The following is a 24,417-nucleotide window of genomic DNA, read 5'->3' as shown; positions in this document are numbered from 1 at the left end:
ATCTGAGAAATTCTGTGGTCCCTGCCCACTGGTGACATGTGGCTATCACTGATGTTGGCTTCCCCAGCTGAGCTGATTCTTGGGAGCTGGCCTCCTGCTCTCTTTCGCTCCTCCCTACTCAGCTGTGGCCCACTTAACACCTATGAGTCGGCCCAGGTGATAGCCAGGCAAAGTGGGAAGCAATGCCACCTCCACCACCTCTAGATGGGAGGCCAGAGCTCTACCCCATGTGGGAGGGAGGATGGGGAATCTGGGGAGCAAATCTCAAGCTCTCTGGGATCAGTTTCCCCATCTGTAAGCAGGACGCACAGAGAGAGGTGTTATATACATCCAAAGCTCTTAGCTCAGGCTGCAAGAACTGGGCTGTGATGTTGCCAGTGTTCAGCAGATTTCTAGATCTTTCTGCTAAGTGGTCTGCACCTAGCACTGGGTAAAAGTTAAAGTCTGGCTGGGGCTGGAGAGTTGCCTCTGTGAATAACAGTGCTTACTGCTCTACCTATCAGGGGACCCTGGTTTGGCTCTCTGCATCCATATTAGGGACATCACAAATGTCTGGAATGCCAGGGGCTCATATGACACTCCCTGGACTCTGAGCTTGCACACCTACACACACACACACACACACACACACATATAAATAAATCTTAAAGAGAAAAGAGTCTTGCTTTTTTTGTAACTTAAGATAGTAACAATCATCTCTGCCTGTTGGGCAGGCTGGCCTTGAACTTAAGATCCTCCTGCTGCAGCCTCCTGGGTACCTGAGATTACAGGCTTGTGCCACCAAGCTCCCCGGGACAGCCACCTCAGGTTGTGTACTGAACCTTGTTAAAACAGGGATCTCAGGCTGGTAGCCCATGGCCCAGGACAACTTAGACATGCGGTGACTGACTCCAAAAGGCTCTTGATTGGTGGATCACTCTTGTATGGGAGAATTAACCCCTGTGTTTCAAAATGGGGAGACTTTACATAGAATCCTGGAAGCTGGCAAGAGAGGAGGAGAAAAGGGGGAGGAAGAAGGAAGGGGAAGGGGGAAAGAAAGAAGGAAAGAAGGAAAGAAGGAAAGAAGGGAGGGAGGGAGGGAGGGAGGGAGGGAGGGAGGGAGGGAGGAAGGGAAGGAAGGAGGGAGGAAGGAAGGAAGGAAAGAAGGAAGGAAGGAAGGAAGGAAGGAAGGAAGGAAGGAAGGAAGGAAGGAAGGGAGGGAGGGAGGGAAGGAAGGAAGGAAGATACCCAGCTCAGCCTAGTTTAGGGCAAAGGTCTGTCTGTTGTCCCAGATACTTGAGAGAGAGACTGACTCAAGACAATCGCAAGTTCAAGGTCTGCCTTGGAAACTTAGCAAGGTCCTATCTCAAAGAAGCGAAGACAGGGATAGACCCTGGCTTGGTGGCAGAGTATATGCCTGGTGTTTGTGAGTGCCAACGTAGCAGTGAGAAAAAAAGTTCTGAAGAAGCAGAGAGACTGGGGCCATTCCTATGTAGACCATTGGCCTGAGTGGTCTCTGTAGACAAGCTGTGGAGTGTCACATTTTGCCACAGTCTCCACCACTCCCTCCAATCCTACATCTGCACTGTTCATGTGCCTCACCTGGCCCAAAACTATAGCTCCCAGTTTCTACCTTCTGTATCCAAGCTGGGAAAGTCTGGCACTTGCCGAACCCACTCAGCCTTCATCCTAGTCCTGTCCTTCCCCCTCCCTTCTGCTCTCATCACCACCACCACCACCATCATCATCACAACCACCATTATCATCACCATTACCATTATCGACATCATCACCACCATCATCTTCATCACCGCCATCACCATGATCACCATCACCTTCATCAGTCATCAGCATTGGTTCCCCAGGGTCCCAGGTCCTGCCAGGAATACTGTCCCTCCACCAGGACACACATACTCAAGTCTGAGCATCCTAGGTCCTGGTGTCACCTTTGACTGTTGACCTGGTTCTGCATGTGACCCTGGACAAGGTCCCCGGTCCCTACGGAGCCCAGCTCACCTGATGCTCTATCCCAGAGAAGCGCTTCTCCACACACCGCTGGAGCTGCTTAAAGGCCAAGCGCAAGGCAAGTGGGCAGCGCCCTGTAGAGCTCACGATGGCGTCCACAACGGACCCTAGGTATCCGGTCAGCAGCCCCAGGCTGGTCTCCCGTACCTGCTCCTCTGTGGGCGTGCCCTTGAAGGAGATCCTCCTGCAGGAAGCAGGCAGCAGGCAGGACCTCCAGTCAGAGCACCCCATCTGCAGCCTCCACTGTGCCTCCCTCCCCTCACATCAGGCTCCCCCCACCAGCCCCACCCTCCCCTCACACCAGGCTCCCCCCACCAGCCCCGCCCTTCCCTGACACCAGGCTCCCCCCACCAGCCCCGCCCTCCCCTGACACCAGGCTCCCCCCACCAGCCCCGCCCTTCCCTGACACCAGGCTCCCCCCACCAGCCCCGCCCTCCCCTGACACCAAGCTCTCCCCACCAGCCCTGCCCTCCCCTGACGCCAGGCTCCCAGCCAGAGCTTGAACACCCAGAGGGGAGTCCTTTCTCAGAGACTTTGAAGGAGCTGTTCCTTTGTCCTGGAAGGTGCTGGAGCAGCAGAACTGTCACCTCCTCAGAATGGCCATCCCCCCACCCCTGTCACTCAAGGTTACAAGCTCTAGCTCTGGGTGTCTTCAGCATGGACACGTCAGATGTCCCAAACTCAGGACCTTTGGCTCATACTGTCCCCACTGCCCGGTGTCCTCCAGCCAGAAGCTCTTAGCCTCTGTGTCTAACACATCACCCCTTGGCATTGCCCCATGTGGTCCTTACAGTGACTCATGAGTTGAGTATCTGACTCCTCCCATCTCACAGACTTAGAAACTGAGGCCCATCAACATGACCTTGCAAGCAGGTGGCAAACCTGAGATTGGAAGTCAGGACCGACTCTAGAATCAGAGGTCCCCAGTGTCCCATCGCCTGTGAGGCTCCCATGGCCTGCATAGATCCCCTGGGAGTTTCACAGATAACTCTGCCCTTCTACTTGGAGCCTGGATTCAATTCCTACTTTGCAACTCCCCAGTTCTGTGATCTTGGACAGGGAGCTCCCCTTGATACTGGGATCTGCACCCGGGATGGTCAGAGGTGTGGGGAATCTATTAGTCTCATTACTGTCCAGCATAGAAGCCAGCCCTCTGACTATAGCGAAGAATATTCTGGAAAGAAGGAAGAAAGAACCTACAGGGGTGTGGCTTTTATTCACAACCTAACCTTCCCCAGTCTCACAGAAGGTTCCTGGATGACACCAACTTGGGCCAACAGCATTTTCCAGCATCCTCCTTGTCTGAGCTTTACATACAAAACACAGAAGTGCTCACAGCGCCCCCAAGTGTCAGGTCAAGTCACAAGGTGTGGGAGAGGCAGAGGCAGGATTTGAACTCAGGGTCTCTGAGTTTCCCAGTCCAGCCCAGAACAGCCCAAGTGGCAACAGCACTTGGAGGTTACACATGTCCCCTAGGCAGGTGACACCTAGCACAGAGCAGCCTATGGAATGGCTACAAAGGATAAGGAGTGGCTGGAGGCCTGGGCCACCCCACCCGCCTCACTCACCGAGAGCGGTTCAGGTCCATCTTGCAAGGGTCCAGTTCCATATATTTCTTCTCCTCGAAGACGCGGCTGATCACTGGCCTCAGGACCTCGTGCAGGTAGCGCATGCCCACGAGCTGAGGGCAGGGGCCACACGGAGCGGCTAAGGGTGGCAGGGAACACCCTGGGCTGGGGCAGGGGGGTGTGCAGGGAGATTTCAGAGCTAGGCCAGCTGTGTCCAAGGGTGCCGCCCAGGGCTGAAGCGAGGCACCTGCCACCATCACCCAACTCAGCCACCTAATGCCACTTGGGACCAGCAGGCTCTGAGGCCCCGGTGAGCAGCAGGGGAGGAAGCCGCTTGCACCCACTCACCTTCATGAACTGTTCCATCGACTTGGATGCCAAGGAGTTAGAACGGAAGAGGGTGTTGGGGTCATCTGGGAGAATAGGGAGATGTGTTTGCTGGGGTGGAGGGGAATGGGCCCAGCTCGCCCCACTCACCCATGGTGGGGATTTGATTCTTTCAACCTCAAAAATCAGGAAGAACCCAAAATGTCAACTGTGTTCACAGTTCCAAAGCCCAGAGTGGTTTGGCGAGCTGCCTGGGGTCACACAGCACCTGAAGCTGGACCAGGACTCTCAGCCCCCCAGGGATCACAGCATGGACTCCCCGACACATAAGAGTTAGTTTCTCCCCTGGAGATCCTCTGCAGAGCCATTCTTGGGGAGTGGCATCTGGGACCCTGTGGGAAACTCACTGGTTCGAGCCACCTCACGCCTTGTGAGATAATCTAGAAAGGGCCCGGCCAGGCCCCGGCCCAGGAACAGCTTCACCAGCTTGGTGGCAAGGTCCTGACGACAGTCCCCAGAGGCCAGCTCCTCTAGCAGAGCCAGGGGGCTGGTGGTGTCCTCCTGAGCAGGGACAGGAGAGCAGACAGGTGAACAAGGGCCCAAAGCACAGCGTTCCCCGGTTCCCCAGGGATGGCTGCTATGCCCCGGATCCAGCATCCCAGATCAAGGCACCCATTGCCACACCCACCTCAGCCGGCCCTTGCACCGACTCCAGAAGCAGTTCCATGAGAGGCTGGTAGTACTGGGAAGGCAGGACCCGGTCCTCAGTGAGGCGCACCTTCAGCCGCAGGGCACCCAGGCTCCCCCTAGATGAGGCAGACCATACGGAAGGGGATGTGAGTGCAGGCTAGCCCAGAGTGGAGCAGACCATATGCAAGGGGGTGTGAGTGCAGGCTAGCCCAAAATGAGAGACATGAGCACAGGAAGGGGCAAGAGACACAAGGGGAAAACCAAGGAAGGCAGTGGGGACCGAAATGGACAGGAAGTGGAATGGGGGTGGAGGCAGGCAGTGTGTGGAGGCATCACAGTGGGGACCATGGCCAGATGTGCACACGCAAGACAGGCAGATCGGCAGACATGGGCAAAGCAAAAATATGTGGGTGCTGTGGATGCAAGTGGGCAGTCAGGTATGTGAATGGATGGCATGGAGAGGCATAAGCAGGGGAAGAATGAAGGGGCCGGGGGCTGTGTGGTCAGTGTGCACAGACATTGTTGGCCCAGCTACACAGGGTGGTAGCAGAGGTCCTGCCCTAGCACAGCCAAGGCTGTAGGTTCAATCCCTGACACTGCATAATAAAGCAAGAGATAAAGCAGAGGCGGCCTGAGGAAACCCCTGCATTCCGACACACATCCTGTGGGCCAGCCTGTCGGGTGGAGCGCTGTAAGTACCTGCAAGAACACCCTGGGGACACGTGACTAGGGGACCACAGCACAGTGATGTGTGGCAGGGAGAGGGCAGGCTCGCACCAGCACCCATAATAAACTGCTCACAAAAGGAAGAGCCCCTCCCTAGGCACCCACATTTACCCAGAATCCTCAGCTCTAGGAAAGGGCAGGAGCCGGAACCAGCCATTAGGTGGCTTCTGCTGCAGGGTCTGTGGGGTGAACTCCACCTGCAGGAGACACACAGACCTCAGCTGGAGGACCTGTCCTGCCCGGCACAGGCTCACTCAGCCCTGGAGGGAGAGCTTGGACTGCTACCCAGGGATGGCATCTGGCCAGCCAGGGTCCACTTCCTCCTCTTTCTCAAGGGCAGTTAGGGCCTTCAGGGGACACTTATACTTGAATAAAGCTAAGTCTTGGTGAGATGTGGCTCACCCTGGGACACACGGTGACCCGGTGGTGAGCACAATATTACTGTCATGGCCACAACCTCAGCCAAGCCTGGCGCCATCTTCCCAGAGCAGAGCTAAGAGCTTCGGGGCCTTAGCAAGGCCCCTTCACTACTCCAAACCTCAATTTTGTCATGTGCAAAAGGTGGTTAATGACTGTCAACTGCACTGGTTGGTGGCAGGGTTACCTCAATGCAGATGGCCTTAGGCCTGCCCACCCTGTAGCCTTCGGCAGGTCACTACAACCTTTGGCTGACCCATGGACAGTGAGACTCCACTACTCAAGCTGGCCATGGTACCCACCCTCTGCCCCATCTCGCCTGCCTGCTCGGTAGAGACACTGGGGAGCCACAGAGGGCGCTCGTTAGTGGAAGGGACGCTCACCATACCCAGGAAGTCATTCTTGCCCACCATGTCCCAATCCCAGAGTTCCACTCGCAGCGGGGACGTGGTCCCCGGAGCCTCCCGCAGCTCCAACACCTCATCCCAGTGTGGAAAGCGGGTCTTCTTGATGGTCTAAGGGCAGAAAGGGCCGTGAGTGGGAGGGACGACTAGGCGACTGGCTCCACCCACTGAGGGGTGTTCCACTCCCGCCTGGCTCGCTCACCGAAGTTTCCAAACTATGGTTGCCCCAGAACACACGGGCAAATGGGTCCGATGTGCCAGAGATGTCCCGGGGGGCCAGGTCCCTGGGGACAGATGAAGAAAAGGGATGTGTGGTCATAGGCCCTCGAGGACCCAGAATCAAGTCAGGCCCAGGAAAGGGAGTGCAAACTAGATCATTCTAATGGCAATGCAGTGCTGTCTCCAGGGCAACAAGCCTGTCCATCACATGGGCTCAGACCTGGTCCTCACTGGGCCCATGCAGACCCAGCAGCATCCAGACACAGAACCTATATAGAAACATGAGATTTCCTGCTTTCCAGATGGGGAAACTGAGGTACAGAAGATCAGACTCTGTATCATGAAGCCCAGCGAGGGAAGGTACGATGGGAAAGAATGCCTCAGTTTCCCCAGAGGCCTACACGGGGAACTGAAGTCACAAATTCAAAGCCAGGCCCTGCACTCACTGGCCAGGTGACATTAGAGAAAGTCTCCTCTGCCTGGAGGTGATGGCGCATGCCTTTAACCCTAGGCAGGCAGATCTCTGAGTTCAAGGGCAGCCTGGTCTACAGAGTGAATTCCAGGACAGCCAGGGCTACACAGAGAAACCCTGTCTTAAAAAACCAAAAAGGAGAAAAAAGGAAGAGACGAGGGGAGGGGAGGGGAGGGGAGGGGAGGGGAGGGGAGGGGAGGGGAGGAGAGGAGAGGAGAGGAGAGGAGAGGAGAGGAGAGGAGAGGAGAGGAGAGGAGAGGAGAGGAGAGGAGAGAAAAAAAGTCATCTCCACTCTTGGGGCTCAGTCTAGAAAATAAAGACAATAACAGACCAAGTTCACAGAGCCAAGGGTCCAATGAGATGACACAGGCAAGCTATTTAGCGGAGCACTCTGATCAGTTCACTTATTCATTCAACAAACGCCCATGCCTGCACCTTGCTTAGGAACAAAGGGAAGGCATGAGACACAGACATCCTGCCTGTGGTTGCCATGACAACCCAAAGCCTCACCTGTGACAGCTTTCCCATCCCCACACACACACTTTTTGAGGCCCCCAAATCTAGGAACACACCACCACCACCACCACCAGGGGCTGTTTCTTCTTCCAGCTTGCTTCCCAGCCTCACTGGGCATGGAAAGTCTTTGGTTTCCTAGGAACCGATACAGTTGCTAAGCGACAGCAATCGGTCCCTCTGCTGCTTGCAAAGGATCCTGTACAGCCCGGTGTCTGGGGAGGGGTCATGGGCAGAAGAGCTGAGCTTAGACCCCCTGCACACAATCTGCTATCTGGTCCCCGTCCTCCGTGTATCATTCTTCATCCTTGCTTCTCTCACATCCAGCTGGGGCCAAGACAGGGACGGGAATCCAGAGGTGGCAGGAGAGGCGTAGAGAAAGCAAGGAGAGGCCTTATGGTCACACAGCAAGCTTGAACTATGGATTGACCTTAATGTCCTTAATGTGTGTGGGCAGAGCCTAACAGTGAAGGTTCGGGGAGGGAGGCTAGTCAGGGGGCAGAAAGACAGGTTGTCAAGAGGAAGAAGATGTAAGAGAGAACAGAAGGATGCGGTTGGAGGACGGAGGAGGGAGCAGGGAGGGATGTAGGAAGGAAGATGGAGATAGCTGGACCACTCTCTGGGTTTTACTGACCCAGGATCTGGTGACTTTCTTTAGGCTTTTCTCCATAGTCCTTCCTCTCAGCCCACAAGACTCCAGCATGGTTAACCCCCCAGGTTAAGCCAATAAAAATGAACACCTTTAATCTCAGCATCCAGGAGGCAGAGGCAGGAAGATCTCTGTGAGTTCAGGGCCAGCCTGGTCTACAGAGTGAGTTCCAGGACACCCAGAACTACACAGAGAAACCCTATCTCAAAACCACTAAAGAAACAAACAAAAATAGAGTTTGCTTTTTCCAGGCACGGTGGCAGCCCAGGCTTTTAATATCAGCCCTTAGAAAGCAGAGGCTGGAGGATCTCTGAGAGTTCAAGGCTAGCCTGTTCTACAGAGTGAGTGTCAGGGCAGCCTAGGCTACACAGAGAGACCCTGCCTCAAAATAACAAAGATGTTACTTTCTGCCCTGAAAGCTAACCCTTGTGACTCTGTTGTTTAAAAATATGGTGGGTGAGGGCAGGAGGGAATCGTAGCTATGCACCAAGAAGGACAAGAGGGTCCCCACAGGCACCAGTACTCCTGCTCATTTTTGGTTTGGGGTTTCTGCTTATTGAAGCAGGGTCTCTTGCCCAGGCTTGCCTAAAACTGCCTACCTCAACTTTTAAAGGATGGCCTTAAATTCCTGATCCTCCTGAATGCTGAGATTAGAGATGAGTAACACTGGGCACAGTTTATGTGGTGCTGGAGATAGAACCCAGGGCCTCGTACACACTAGGTGAGCACTCTACCTACCAAGCCACACCCCCAGCCTCCTTGCTCATTTTCAGAGCCCCACACACATCTCCCCCGGGGGGAAAACACACCTGGCCTGTCTCACGTGGCAGCGGAGGCAGCGGCCCCGAGCATCCTCCAATAGCTTCACATCCAGGCAGACCTCACCCTGTACTTCAGCGTCTGGATCCACTCGGCTCAGGTTGATCCAGCTGTCGATCCCTGGAGGACACACACACACACACACACACACACACACACACACACACACACACAGTGTTTAGGAAGCACCTGATGCTCATGAGGTGCTGTGTCAGCTCAGAACTGTCACTGATTACGACTGTGTGTGACGTGGGCATTGGCTTCTCATGCAAGACCTCAGATGCGGGCTGCAATCAGCCCCATGTCAGAGGAGGAAACTGAGGCATGGAGAATAGGCCTCTGCCCTTGACTCCATAGCTAGAAAACAACAGAGATCAGTCTGAATATGGGTAGTGTTGCTTTGGGGCTGATTCTGAGCTTCAGGTCATCCTGGAACATGAAGGACACACACACACACAAACAGAAACACACACAGCACAGACACACACACTCACACACAGACACTCACAGAGACACACACAGAGACATATACTCACATATAGACACACACACAAACATACACAATCACACACATACTCATACAGAGACACACACAACACATTCACACTCATGCATACTTGCGCACACATACATACACACACAGACACACACAGAGACACTCATGCAGACACAGACACACTCACACACACAGACACTCATACAGACACGCTCATACACAAAGACGTGCATATACACACTCACATACAGACACACACATTTATGCACACTCAGAGACACACATAGACATACACACTTATGCACACTCTTACAGAGACACACACATACACATACAGAGACACACATTCACACACTCATACAGAGACATGCAGACACATACATACACACACACACACACACCTCTCATCATACTTTGAAACAATTATTGACTAATGACTCCCACTATAGCTAGGGGAAGTCAGCTTCCAACCCAATCCCTCTTTGGCAAACATCTTTCCTTTCCCATTTGTTTCTTTTTTGTTTTATTTCCATACAGCTCAGGCCAGTCCAGAACTCCTGCACCTCCTACTTCAGAGTGCAGGGGTCACAGCCGTGGCCAACACACCTGGTGTGATGCTTTAATCTCTGCTGCCCTTTCAGCTCTTTAAACAGCTAGCTTCTTAAAGCACCTGTAGCTGTGGCTAGCGTGATCCATGGATGGGCTCTAGCATTACTTGGAAGAGAGACCTCCAGGCCCACCTGGGAGGGATTAGCTAGATCACGGTTAGCCCCTGAGGACGGCCGTGGGGGATTCTCTCGATTATGTAACTGTGGTGGGGAGACCCATGACAATATGGGCCATTCTCTAGGCTGGAATCCTGGATCCTCCAAGACGAAGCAATGGAGCTGAGCCCCAGCTGTCAATCCAATCCTCTCTGCTTTCTGACTGTTACAGTTACTAAGTAGCAATGAAAATAATGATATGGTTACAGATCACGGCCACATGAGGAACTGTATGAAAAGGTCGCAGTGTTAGGAAGATTGGGAAGCGTAGCTCTAAGGTCTTGCTGGGTCCAGATCCCTTTACAGCTGCTGCAGACTCTCACTGTGACTGCTCCCTTGTATTGGGTGTTCTCTGTGAATTTGTTCTCTCTGTAAACCTCAAGGAGTGCATCCCCCAGGGATGGGGGAATGGGTGGGTTCCTGGGTCAGTATCTTCTCCCTCGACCCTGGCTCCCTTCTTGGATGCTTTCATCAGGGAAAGCCATGCTCCCTGGCCGGTTTGCTGTTCAGCCCTTTCTGTTTAGCACCTGACTGGGGTAAAGATGAGGTCAAAATCAGGGATTTTCTTTCTCGGGATCATCCTGTCTCGGGGAAGGGGGGCATTTCTGAGGATCGTGAGCCCCCCTTCCATGTTGCTAGACAAAGAAGAGCCTCCTCCTCTCCCCACCACCCCCAAGTCCAGGAATCTACCATTTTCTGTCACAGACACATCACTGATCCTTTGTGTCTAGCTTTGTCCTGAAGCGACTGGATCCCTGCAAAGTTACCACCCCAGCTTCTGGCACTAGACCTCCAATCTCTTCCCTGTCTTGATCAAAAAAAGAAAAAGAAAGAAAGAAAAAAATCAGGCATGGTGACCCACACCTTTAATCCCGGGACTCGGGAGGCAGAGGCAGGCTTAAGACTTCAAAGCCAGCCTGGTCTGTGAAGTGAAGGCCTGGCTGCGGCATTCACTCTTAACTGCTGAGCCACCTCTCCAGCCCCCGTGGCTTTAATATAATAACCAGCAAATATGCAGATGGGGCAGCTCAGGGATAGAACCATTGGTTTGTTTCCAGCACTAAAAATGATGGTGGTGATGATGGTGATGAATAACTGAGGTATCACCTTCCCAAATGCTATGATGACAGGCATGCGCCCCAAGCCCAGCTTTGGAAGCCACTCTTACCAGCATATGCCCTCCTTGCTGGTGGCCCCAGCAGTAAAGTGTGTATGTAGTATCCCTCTGCCCCATCAAAATGAGGACAATGTCGCCCTGCACCAGCACCCACAGGTGCCCTTTCCTGAGGCATCCTTATTTTCTTTGGCTCTTCAAAACTCATGGGGTCTGAGATGTATTAAAAAAAGAACACATACAACGCCGGGCACTGGTGGCACACGCCTTTTAGTCTCAACAGTCAGTAGGCAGAGGCAGGCAGATCTCTGAGTTGGAGACCAGCCTGGTCTACAGAGGGAGCAGGACAGCCAGCTCTACACAGAGGAAATTTGTATCCAAAAAAAAAAAAAATCAAAGCAAAAAGCAACAGAAAAAGAATACATATAAGAATGTATGTTTGATGCAAAGAATAAACTTCAATAACTTTCAGGAATTTCTCTGACTGACAGGGACCTGAATGTGTGACATTGTTAGGAAGTACCGGCTGCTCGCTGCAATTGCTTAAGCTGGGAATGCATTGCCAACACCCCAGATGCTTCATGGGCGAGCCAGCCATGACGGGACATTGCAGTGGAATTCAGCGATTTCAGAACTCAGAAATCCTTCAAGCATGATTACATAAAGACCTAACAAGTACACTGTAGCTGCTAGGCACAGAGGCGAATGCCTGTCATCTCAACATGGATGAGGTGGCTGAGACCGGGACCGCATGCATTCCCCGCAGCCTGGGGTACCCTGTCTCAAAAGTCCATGGTAATGGGACTGGAGAGACAGCTCCCACCAGCTGCTCTTCCAGAAGCTCTGCGTTCTGTTCCCAACACCCATATTCACAGCCATCTGTAACTCCAGTTCCAGGGGATCCAACGCTCTCTTCTGGCCTCTACAGGCACTGCATGCATGGTGCTCACAGACAAGCCCGCAAAACACTCACACATAAAATAAAAATAAACAAAAATTTAAAAATACACCATGAGGTAAGAAAGGCAACTAGGGAAAACCAAGTGTAACAGTGTACCACGTGGGCTGAGAAAACCTATTCTCACACACACACACACTCACCCAGGCACACCCACCCATGCACACACATACACACTCACACACACATGCACACACTCATATACACATATGCAGAGTGTAGTGGGACACCTCATGGGCTGAGAAAATCCATGCTCACATGCGCTCACACAGACACACACACACACATATGCAAAGTGTAACAGGATACCTCATACACACTCATGTACATACACACTCATATACACACAGACACACACAGAGACACATGGAGTATAACAAGATACCATGTGGGCTGAGACAAACCTATACTCACATGCACTCACACGGGCACATGCACATGCGCACATGCTCGCGCGTGCACACACACACACACACACACACACCAAGTATAACATGGTAAGCTCAAATCCTGGACACAAACAACTTTAGTCCCAAGTAATCCTGGTTGTCACGAAACCTTTGTGACTGTGAGCAAGTCACTGGATCCTTTAGGCCATCATCATAAAGGTCACTACCTCAGAGGAGGGGTCAGCATGCATTGACAGTGAGTCAGGGTGGGGTGCTGCTATTGGTTTTAAAAAATAGCATTCCAGGGCTGGGGTATGGCTTAGAGGCAAAGTGCTTGCTAGGCTCAGGGTTCACACCCAACATGCAAAGATAGTGTCTAGGAAAAAACATGAGGAGGCTAGCCTCAGCCAGGAATGATGCTCTACACTGGAATACCAGCAGGAGGGAAACTGAGGCAGGGGATCAGAACTTGAAGGCTATCCAGGGTTGGATAGAAAGATAGAAAGATTCTGTTTAAAAAAAAAAAAAAAAGGCCAAACCGAAGTTGCTGACTACACGGGATGGGGAGCAGAGTCCCAGATAGGAAGGGGTGTCATGTTTCTGCTGTGTGAACCCCAGGTCTATGAAGATGAGTTAGCTGCTCAATAGATGAACCGAATCACATATCAAAGGCATAAGGTCCCCCACCATCCCTGCCCCTACTCCCTCTGTCCTTGCAAGGCCCCTGTGAATCAGCCCATTCTCCCTCTTCTGCAGGCCACGCCCTGCTCACCTCGAGGGTCGGCTGTGATCGCCTCTTTGCTCAATGAGATCTTCCCAATGATGTCATCGTGTCTGCAGGATGGTGGTAGGAGAAGGTCAGGCCAGGACCCTCCCCATCCCCTGGAGCCATGGGCACAGATTGAGGGGTTAGAGGCAGCACACCTCCTCTTGGCATCCAGGCTTGGGACCCTCATGCACACCCCGCCCACCCATCACACACCCAACGGTGTCCTCATCCAGCACGTAGAAGGCCAGGTGGTGGAAGTCCAATGGAAGGTGAACGGTGTACTCCTCCCCCCAAAAGGGGCTCAGGCTCCTCCAGATGGTTGCTGTCCTGCAAGAGGGGGGCTAGGCTAGAGTCTCATATGGTGGGTGGTGTGGGGAATTCTCCACAAATACAGCTATGAACACACACAGGACAGACATGGTCACACACACACTCCTAGAGTCTACACATGCCCCCAAACCAGGAATAGAGCAAATGTACTCAGACCCCTAAGCCTAGACAGAGAAGCACACCCAGTCCCAATACACACACACCAGAGATGCAGAAAAATGCAGCTCGAAATGTACATGTATGCATGCATGCTCTCTCTCTCTCTCCCTCTCTCTCTCTCTCCCTCTCTCTCTCTCTCTCTCTCACACACACACAGAGAGAGAGAGAGAGAGAGAGAGAGATCCATCCACATGACCAGAGAAACACATCCAGACATGCAAAGGAAGCCAGAGATACAGGGAGTCACACACACATGCACAGATACACACACACACACACACACACACACACACACACACACACACACCCTCAGAAACATCTAGAAACTATTTGTAAATATAGATACAGTGTCCTAGAGAGACACAAGTCTGGAACAAGTCACCAGTACCTAGTGGCCCACTCATTCATGCCCTTCCCTATCTGCTACCCTGACTGCAGACATCACCTGCGATTGGGATGAGCTCAGTGATGCCTGAGTGGGGGTAGGGCTGGGGCTGGGAATAGGAGAGGGCTTCTCACTCAAATCAGTTAGGCAAAAGAGAACTGGGCCAGGAAGACAGGCATCCCAGATGGTTGGAACAGCATGTGTAAAGGCCCTGGGGCAGGCATGTGTGAGCAGAGCCAGGTCCACTGTGGAACCAACCATGGTCATGGAGAGCACGCAGGACTTCATAGTACCCAGAAAGTCAGGGGATGCTAGGGTCAAGTCAAAGCCAGACAGGCACACATAATATATGTCCAACAACTAGGCCTAGCATCCTCACAGGGCTCCCATCATGGCTGCTCCCGGGAACAAATACTCTACTTTGCCCAGTGACACCCCAGCCAAGTCCAAGTGTGCAAAGCTTGCTTTCTTCTGTTGGTTTCTTGCAGCCTGGAGAAGGGAGAATGTCTGCCTGAAGGCATAAAGAAAGCCAGCCTGAGGCTTGGGGGTTAGTATCTTATAATAGGGCAAACACAGAAGGAGCCACGGGAGGGGTCAGCTTTCCCTGGGGGATCCCCACCCCCCAGCGCCCAGCCCATCTGGACCAGAACTAGTGCCAGGAGCATCCTGGATCCTGCCGTCTCCATAGAAACCAAGGCTTTAGCCACCCGCCCACCCACCCCCTCAGGTTTGCGGGGGCTGAGAGCTGTACCTTCACCTGCGGGGGCAGAAGCCCAGCTCAGTTGATGTCCCATCCAGACTGAGCGCCCACAGACATCCACGCGCCCTCCTTCCCTTGCATTCACACCTGCTCGCCTGTGTGCTCACCGAGGCACACGCACACATCCCCCACGATGGTGCCCACAGGAGTCCTGTGGGACTGCACACCCACATGGACACTCACGCATGGTCAGAAGCATTCACACCCGTTCTGTGCCACTCCGAATGGGCAGGCTGGTATGCGCGTGCGTGCGCGCGCACACACACACACACACACACACACACACACACACACACACACACTAGAACATTAGTGCGAATTCAACACATTCAGGCACCCGCAGCACCCGGAGACCTGGCGCCAGTCAAGCATGAGATGTCCCTCCCCCCAGAGACCTCTGGGGAGGCACAGCCTGGTGGTGACAGAGTCAGCCCCGGGGAGCCACAGTGACATCATGGGTCCCCAGACAGAGGACACTGGCCAGTTAGCATACCCAAGAGGTCAGGACACAAGCAGTCCCCTTGAAGCCTGAAGAACACACCCCTCAGGATTCGCTGCTCTCTGGGAAGCACTGGCCCTCCTTCCTAGGTCCCTTCCCCTCCCGACCCATGCCCTGCTGACTACATACCTGGCCACCACTTGGTCATCCACTTTCACCAGACAATAGGGGTCACTGCTTCCAGACCTGTGGGATCAAGAAGGCTATTGGAAGCCCCAATCTCTACCTTAGGCAGGGTAAAGCTGAGGCTCAGAGAGGGGATGGGGACCTACCCTGGGTCACACAGCAAGTTCTACAGAGTCAAGACCTTGGGGGAATATCAGCAGGTTACGTCACCACGGTCCAGGCCACTCACCCACAGGCAGTATAAGCCTGGTCCTTCTGGTTCTGGGACTGCTTTGTCACTACGGGATTCCAACCAGCCCAGAGGGGGCTGGAGGGGAGAGGTGTGGAGGAGAGATCACAAGTTACCTCGAGCTCCCCGCCACAGACAAGACCCTAATGTTAACTTCTGAGCTAAAGGCTGCGTGCCTCAGCCTGACCTTTTCCTCACCCCCGTCCTCAGCAGGAAGGACCTGCAGATACACACTAGGGCCCAGGAACTCAAGACCAAACCCACAGAGATGGCCATAGGTCTGGAGTCTATCTCAGGGGCAGAGTGCTTGCCTCGTATGTCCAAACCCCGGGTCCCATCTCTGGTAAGAAAACAAAACCAAACCAAATTCCAAAAGACACGTGCTATTTTCTAGGCAAGGCCAGCCCCACCCACCTCCCCTTTATAATAATAGTCAGCAGCAAACCCCAGGCTACCTCCCCTTCATAATAGAAGTCACCAACAAACTCCAGACTGCCTACTTGGGTCTCTATTACCTCACTCTCAAAGGCTGGCTCTCAGCACCACTGTCTAAAATGAACCTCCAAGCTATTTGAGATAAGCCACACCCACAGTCCCAGCTCCTGGGAAGCTGAATCATGAAGTTTACCTGAGTCCAGGAGTTCAAGACCAGCTTGGACAACATTTTGAGAGCAAGTCTCATATCAAAAAATAAATACTGCACCCCCCACCCTACCCTACCCCCAGAACTGAAATCATCTTGTATGCAGTTTATCTATGTGGTTTGTTGGTTTCTACCTTCCTACAATCCCTGGACTGTGACCTCCTGGGGTCCTAGCTGCACCTCCTTCTCCATGGGTCTGGGGGTGGCCCTTCAGGGAAGGTTCAGGGTGAATGGATGTGGTACCCACAAGATTTCAGCCAAGATCTTCTAACCATCTCCCCTCTTCCCCTCTAGCTGTGTTCTCTCTGCCACCCATACACCCAACCACAGGGATCAGGGGCGCTGGCTGCACCTTGGGTCTTAGCTAGCTGGCTGGGTCTTTCCCTGTCCCTCAGTCTCCCTTCAAAGCTTCTCTACCTCACCCTTCATCCTCCCCAGAGCAGACATGGCCTCAGCTGTCACGGAGGCTTGGAGAAACAGTCTCTCCCAGGTAACCTAGCTGACCCCAGGTCCCTCGAGGGAGCAAGGTTCAACACATCTGCTCCAGGCCGTGACGCACATGGTCTTATCAGGCCCCTATCAGGTAGGGGCCAGAGTGGCAGGCAGAGCTGGCCTCTCCCAGGCCCTGGCCTCTCCCATGGCCCCTGTCTGAGTTAAGCATGGGAAATGTAACCCTCAATCTTTACTTGCCTGCCTGGTACTGTTCATACATTAAAGTCATTGGTGTTTATATCCCAGCTATGTGATCTTATGACCACGACTGCCTCTCTGGTCCTCAGAATCTTCACGGGGATAACAGAAACCAGTTGGCCATACAAAGTGCTAAATACGATACCTGTCCAGGGTAAGTCCTTATTAATGACTGACAGAGTTGGCCACCCACTCAAACCTCGCCGGTCAGGCTGAGTCTCAGCTCTCTGCCTTAGAAGAGGGGATTAGAAGACATCACAACTAATGACTCACTCGCAGACAAGGGAGCCCCCAGCTTGCTCCGAGAAGATCCCTTTTAAAGAAGGGAGCCGACCACGAGAGAAACTGAGGCTTGGTGCTCAGCAGGCCACAGAGATACCTCTTCAGCCTTGCTCTGGGTCACAGTCAACCCCAGAGCTTACCTTGGCCAGAAAACTGGAGGGACAGGGGTGAGCCAAGATGCAAGAAAGCCCCTTCCCGAAGAATCATGGAGCCCTTGAGCCTGTGTCCTAGCCCGGTGGCTACATCTGTCACCAGCTCATAATACTCTCCCAAGACTGGTTTACCAGGTGGAGTTCAGTGAAGCAAAAGCCCTGTTTCTAGGCAGGTCCCTTCCATCAGCCACTAACTGCCAAATCTCCACTCCTGCCCTGCACTTCTGTAGTCTCCAATGCTCATCTTGAAGTGGGTGGCTCAAAGCTTTTACTTCAGGTGTGTATTTATTTGTGGTAGCTAACCAGGAAGGTGGGGTACTAAAAGTACTCAAAACAGCTCCCCTCTTGGCACAGCTACAGTTTGGAGGGTGCCAAGGAGGCTCCCCAAAAGCAAAGACGTATGCAGAATCTGCAGCTAGGGTAGTTGGGAGTTTTACCCAAGAATGGTCTCTAGGTCCCACCATGCCTGCTCATCTTTCTACAGCTGACCTCCTAGTCAGTGTCTTCCACTCTCCCAGATGGACACAGGATCTAACAGCAGCTCTTTCCAGCACTACACGACCCAGATGGGACACCAAAGGCCAGCAAGAGGCAGGTTCAAGGTCACTTAACACACCTCCGCCCAAGGATCCTGACACCTGGCTCAGGTGCTGACACCTCCAAAGCCCCTTCTGGCTTTGGACCAAGCAGGAGGGGGTAACCCGCTCCATCCACCCGCCCCCAGCCCCATTCTGCTGAGTCAGCACTTGTTGACTCCGCCCCGGAGAACCAGAGCCAAGGACAGGGGCCGAGGAGCCCAGCGCCCCCAGACCTATCACACGTGCACCTGCGAGTGTCTCTTAGATCACTTGGAGATCTGAGATAGTCCACCCTAGGTTTGCAGGTACAAAACCGGGGTTCCGGGTTAGAGGACCACCTGGTGAAGCGCTGCAAATCTAAACACCACCCCTAAGGCATGAAAAATCTTGGGGTCAGTCTGGATCACAGCCCTCAGGGGCTCTACCCCTAGTGGTCTCTGGATAGCCTCTTCTGTCGCTCGGAGAAGCCCCACCTCCAACACCTGCTGGAGCTAAGGAAGGGATCGCTCAACCCCCTCCTAGGCTCTAAGAGTACCCAGTCCAGAGCTCCTTTAACCCGTCCTGTAAGACCCACTTGGGGACATCCTAGAACAAAGACACCCTCCTTCCCGGGGGTGGGGTGGAGGTGGAGGGAGCAAGGTGCCGCACCTGCTAAGCCTGGGCGCCCCCTCCCACAGAATAGGGAGGGCGGATCCCCAGCAGCGGGTCCTAAACAGGGCTCCCCACAACCCTTCTACGCACCCCAGTGGGCACCCGGGGACTCACACGTCCTTGGCGGGCAGTGCTCGTCCCTCCACCACGCGGATACTCAGCGAGCCGCTCTTGGCCATGTCGCACAGTCCCAAACTTTCCAGGCAAGGAGTCTGCCGAGGTTCTGAGGCTGGACCAGGAGGTGACCCTACATGTCATCAGCTGCGGGCCAAGCACGCTGTCAGCCGGTTCCCACGTGTCCGGGTCTGGGGTGCGAGTGGGCTGGATGCAGGGCTAGGAGGGAGGCGTGCTGGGTCCCGGAAGGGGACATGCGTCCAGAGCTACAGGTAGCTGTGCGCTGCGATCTGGGCAGGCTGAGCCAGGCGTCTGCCGCCCGGGAGGTCCCTCCCGATCCCGCCCCCCGCAGCTGCCCCGCCCGCCCTGAACCCCTACGCGAGCGCCCCCTGCTGGCACCCCAGGCTACTGCACTCAGCCGGGGACCCCCCAGGCGCTATGGGTCAAGGGGTGGGGTGGAGGAGGCGCGAGCAGTCAAGCAGGGCTGCAGGCTGTTACTGAGCTTATTTTGAACCCTCCAAGAACCCGGGTGTCTCCTGCCGGCCCTCAACCCAGCACCTCCACACCTCTCCCACCTCCTCCACCTGCCACCCCAACACCAGCCTCGGGGTCCCGGAACAGTACTCTCTCTGGGCGGCAGGCGGCGCACGCTCCCTGGGGGTCTGATGCGAGTGGAGGGAGGGACCTCGAACATCCCCTTGCATCTTCTCTTCGTCTCCAATTAAACCCGGAGTGTGCCAGCGGAGGCTCCCACGTCACCGGCTGCCACTGCGGGGGAGGAAGCCGCGGCCGCAGGGGGAGGGGAGGCGCGGAGATAACACCGCCCGGGCGGCACGATAAGAGCCATCTGCAATCCTCGAACACTTAACCAAGTTCCAGGCACGGCTTGAGCCTTTCATGGGGATTATCTCAGTTTTGAGCCCTCGGCAACTCTGTATGTCATGGGAGCCCTCTATCTATGGATTTAAAAACAAAACAAAACAAAAAACCAAAATAAACACACACACACAAATTGGGGTCCTGAGAGGTGGGGGACACTTGCCAGAAGTCTCCTTTCTGGGTTTGAGTTCTGACTCTGCTGCCATTTGGTAGATGTGGTAATGCCTGGTCTTAGATGAGTCAGTCACTTAACCTCTCTGTTCCTCGGTTTAGTTTTCTCATCTGTTCAGGGAGCATGACACGACACGTGTCTCATTTACAGGGTTGAGAGAGAATTAAATGAGATACTCCCACACGGGCCTCAGAAGAGTGGTACACACCTAATCAGGCACAGAGCATACGGTATTTTTTGTTGTTCTTCTTCTTCAAGGTGTGCCTTAAATGTCACGTCTCCTGGCAAGGCTTTTAGGAGGCCCTTCCACACCCCCCACGCAAAGCTCTTCTTCCTTTTTCCTCCGTTCCCAAGATGCTTTGTGCCTTTGCGAGTTTTAAATGGGATCATGTGAACAGAAGGCTTGTCCCAGGGTAGACGCTGGCAGAGCTACCTTCCTTCTCGAAGTCTGTGGTTTAACTAACTGGGGAGTATTCAGAAAGGCTGGCAAGGGCAACTTAGGGCCGGGCACCCATGGGAGTGCAGAATGAGGTCACCTGCAACTGCCCTGACTGGCAGGACTGGGAGCACCTGCCTAGCCCTGGGAGCACCTGCCCAGCCCCTGGAACTGGAGCCACCTAGTGGTCTGAATACCCTCCCTCCCCCTCTTCCCAGCCAGCACCCATTCCAGATGGAAGTGAGCTGGTACCCTGGAATTCTATCCTGGTGGGTTTCCGGGAAGACCACAGCAGGCCAACCCAGGGATGACCCAGGGTTGAGTCCAAAACTGCAGCAGCCCCTCCTCCTCCACCCCTGCCTCCCCCACCCCCACCCCCCACCCCCTGCCTACCACCATCTGCAGCAGTAACTCTACGTTTTTCTGGGGAGGAAGAAGATTTGCCCTGTGGTTTCCCTGCACACACACACACACACACACACACACACACACCTGGACAGACACCTTTGCCTGGGTATTTTGCCCCTAGGGTTATAGAGACAAGTCATCCAGGTCCCCGGGCACCCTGATGGAGTGTCCAGATTCCATGACGTACTGGCCAAACACAGCCATCATTAATCCATATTCCAAAGTGAACAGGAAGCCCTACTTCTAATTTTCCTAACTCTAAACCCGCAGTGGGATCTGTCCAGTCCAGCTAGGCCACCAAGGACCAGCTCTGTCACCTCCCTCCTACTTGACACCAGGTCCTCTGGCACAGGGGCCACAATCTCTACATTCTCTATATGACCCTCCCTGACTACTTCCTGTTGTTCTAAGAAACCTTGAACTAAAACAGGCGGGAGGCTGGAATGGAATCCTGCTCAGACAACCCCGATCCAGGACCCAAAAGGGAAAAGACAGCCAGGGAGGGTATGTATGACTTGCTGGGAGCCAGCAGCCAAGACAGAAAGAAGAGACCCTGGCAGCCATCAGTTTCACACAAGACCCAATCATGTCCCCTTCACATGGCTAGTATGAGGCCAGCTGTTCCAGCTGTTCTAAGTATACAGTAGGTGCTTATGAACCCCTCTCCCAATCTTCTTAAGGGAAAAAAAACACAGTCCTTGCTAGCTCTCTGCCATGTCTAGCATCTATGGCTGCAGACATCATGTAGACACTTAGGTGAAGCCAGGGTGTGATGGTATGCACCTGTAATGGCAGAACAGGAGGCTGAGCCAGAAAGATCGTGAAGTACGGGCTAGCCTGGGCTACAAAGGCTAAAAAAATAAATAAATTAGTGTCTGGGGCTGCCGCCCAGTTGGTAGCATGGTGCCCCAGGGTGGCACACAACTGTAAAACCAGCACTTGGAAGACAGCAGGAGGAGGATTAGAAGTTCAAGGTCATCTTTGGCTATTTGGTAAGTTTAAGGCCAGCCTGGGCTACACCTCTAAATAAATAAAGCCTTAGGTGGAGAAAGTTCTAGTTGAAGGTCTTCTTCAGGGAAGGGGTCTTCTTAATGAATCCCGGCACTGGATGATCTCAGGCAGGTGAGTTACCCTCTCGATGCCTCTGTTTCTTCCTGTGTGAGTTGAAGCTGCTACCAACACCCATGTCACTGAATGCATGAGGGTGTGGAGGAAATGCCAGAGGCTTCAGCACACCTGGTATACAGCAAGTGCCTACTAAGTGTCATGGCCATCATGAAGAATCCCCAAGCCTTCAGTACACCTGGTATACAGCAAGTGCCCACTAAGTGTCATGCTCATCACGGAGAATCCCAGCTCACTCTGGAGCCTGGAAATCCCACCTTGGCTTAACACCAAGGCTGGACCTTGAGGATGTGCCAGCCCCAGCCCCCCCTCTCCCCCCAGTTCCAGGGATGGAGGAAGTGCCACCTTCTATCTAGCTAGAGGAAGTTCCCGTTCTGGACTGCGGATCTGGGGGAATCTGGATTTTGTTTTTTTGTTCTTTTAATCCAAGCAGAGAGATCCAAAGATCAGAGTTCTGCCCGCCCTTGTAGGCTCATTGCCCAGACCTGGCTGAAACCAGCACTTCACCCCCGTGTGTGACATGCTCCGCCAGGGCCCAGAGAAGCTCACAGACTCTGAGCAGAGCATCCCTGCCCTAACGTCATTGAGTGAGCCTATCTCAAAAAAGAAAGAAAGAAAGAAAGAAAGAAAGAAAGAAAGAAAGAAAGAAAGAAAGAAAGAAAGGAAGGAAGGAAGGAAGGAAGGAAGGAAGGAAGGAAGGAAGAAAGAAAGAAAGAAAGAAAGAAAGAAAGAAAGAAAGGAAGGGCTGGCAAGATGGCTCAACAGCTAAGAGCACTGACTGCTCTTCCGAAGGTCCTGAGTTCAAATCCCAGCAACCACATGGTGGCTCACAACCACCCATAATGAGATCTGATGCCCTCTTCTGGTATATCAGAAGTCAGCTAATAATAATAAATGAATCTTTGGGCCAGAGCAAGGACTGAGCGAGTGGGACTGACCAGAGCGAGCAGAGGTTCTAAAAATTCAACCCTGACAACCACATGAAGGCTCACAATCACCTCTACAGCTACCATGTTCTCACATACATAAAATAAATAAATAATAAAAAATCTTTAAAAAAAAAAGAAAAGAAAGAAAAGAAAGAAAGGAAGGAAGGACAGAAGGAAGGAAGGAAGGAAGGAAGGAAGGAAGGAAGGAAGGAAGGAAGAAAAGAGAAAAAGAAAGGAGAGAGAGAGAGAGAACAATACAAGCAGACACCCAATGTATGTACATACTTTATATTTTTATTTAAAGGAAGACTATCACTCCAGAGGCAGAGGCAGGTGGATTTCTGAGTTCGAGGCCAGCCTGGTCCGCAAAGTGAGTTCCAGGACAGCCAGGGCTACACAGAGAAACCTTGTCTCAAAAAATCAATAAAATAAAATAAAATAAAATAAAATAAAATAAAATAAAATAAATGAAGACTATAAGTTTGAGGCCAGCCTGGGCTACATCTTGAGAATCTGTTTGTAAAAGAAAAACAAAAATTTGGAAGTTCATTCATGCTTCCTTCAGGTTTTTTTGGTTTTTTTTGTTTGTTTGTTTGATTGATTCTCTTTCTTTCTTTCTTTCTTTCTTTCTTTCTTTCGTTCTTTCGTTCTTTCTTTCTTTCTCTTTCTCTCTTTCTCTTTCTTTCCTTCTTTCTTTCTTTCTTTCTCTTCCTCTTTCTTTCTTTCTCTCTTTCTCTTTCTTTCCTTCTTTCTTTCTTTCTTTCTTCCTTTCTTTCTTTCTTTCTCTTCCTCTTTCTTTCTTTCTTTCTTTCTTTCTTTCTTTCTTTCTTTCTTCATGTATGTGAGTACACTGTAGCTGTCTTCAGCCACCCCATAAGAGGGCATCAGATCCCATTACAGATGGCTGTGAGCCACCATGTGGCTGCTAGGAATTGAACTCAGAACTTCTGGAAGAACAGCCAGTGCTTGTAACCTCTGAGCCATCTCCCTAGCCCCTTCCATCAGTTTTAAAAAGAACATTTCTGTCTTCCAACTCTTGCCACTTGGCACCCAGCATCTGGGAATCCCAGGCAGAGAGGTTCCGGGAGGACTATGGAGTCCTTCCTCCATGGCCTATCAGCCACATTTATGACCTCCGTTTCCTGATGGCTTGTTTTGTGGTGATTTACCCACCAGTCTTATCACCTAAATGTCAGGGACAATGTCTGACTCATGCCACTGCCTCCCACAATCTTGGCACTGAGACTCAAAACACACTTGATGGGTAGAAGCCACCAGGAGCCAGAGCCCAGTGTTCCTGTGGCCCCGTTCTATTGATTTTTACTTCTCTGTCCCCAAGGTGCCTAGGATGGTCTCCTGACCCTCAGCAACTTAGTCCTGCCCTATAGACCTCCTTCTTCACTGAGCCCTGCCAGGGATCAGTTTCTCTCCTAGGGAGACAACTACCTGAAGCCATGGCTAGGGTAGGGCTGACAGGGCTTGGGCACAGGTGAGACAGGGATGAGAGTGAGGTCTTTGTCTCTAGACACAAAGCCCAGTTTGTGATGGCTGGGCGCAATTCTGGGCAAGATG

General features: G+C 52.9%; 1 protein-coding gene across 14 annotated transcripts in view; it reads right to left on the bottom strand.

Annotated features, from left to right (window-relative positions):
- Rasal1 (RAS protein activator like 1 (GAP1 like)) overlaps positions 1-20,391 on the bottom strand; it is a 31,558-nt gene extending 11,167 nt beyond the window's left edge. The window contains exons 1-15 of one of the 14 annotated variants that reach the window (XM_030254219.1): positions 20,156-20,391; positions 19,472-20,057; positions 18,897-19,043; positions 15,561-15,617; positions 13,512-13,625; positions 13,302-13,363; positions 8,799-8,928; positions 6,339-6,420; positions 6,116-6,247; positions 5,427-5,512; positions 4,588-4,705; positions 4,307-4,460; positions 3,921-3,985; positions 3,573-3,685; positions 1,996-2,188 (exon numbers count right to left, since the gene is read on the bottom strand). In XM_030254219.1, the coding sequence (XP_030110079.1) occupies positions 1,996-2,188; positions 3,573-3,685; positions 3,921-3,985; positions 4,307-4,460; positions 4,588-4,705; positions 5,427-5,512; positions 6,116-6,247; positions 6,339-6,420; positions 8,799-8,928; positions 13,302-13,363; positions 13,512-13,625; positions 15,561-15,617; positions 18,897-18,961 (1,371 nt within the window). In that variant the 5' untranslated portion in view covers positions 18,962-19,043; positions 19,472-20,057; positions 20,156-20,391. Of the gene's footprint in view, positions 1-1,995; positions 2,189-3,572; positions 3,738-3,920; positions 3,986-4,306; positions 4,461-4,587; positions 4,706-5,426; positions 5,513-6,115; positions 6,248-6,338; positions 6,421-8,798; positions 8,929-13,301; positions 13,364-13,511; positions 13,626-13,831; positions 14,061-14,923; positions 15,063-15,115; positions 15,134-15,560; positions 15,618-15,703; positions 15,865-18,872; positions 20,058-20,155 lie in introns of those variants that run through there. The other 13 variants (XM_006530210.2, NM_001359145.1, XR_003955601.1 and 10 more) reach the window with 13 other exon arrangements.
- Between the last annotated feature and the right edge of the window lie 4,026 nt (positions 20,392-24,417).

This window comes from Mus musculus, chromosome 5 (assembly GCF_000001635.26).
Source record: "Mus musculus strain C57BL/6J chromosome 5, GRCm38.p6 C57BL/6J".
NCBI classification, from domain to species: domain Eukaryota; kingdom Metazoa; phylum Chordata; class Mammalia; order Rodentia; family Muridae; genus Mus; species Mus musculus.
This window is presented reverse-complemented; position numbering and strand designations above follow the sequence as displayed.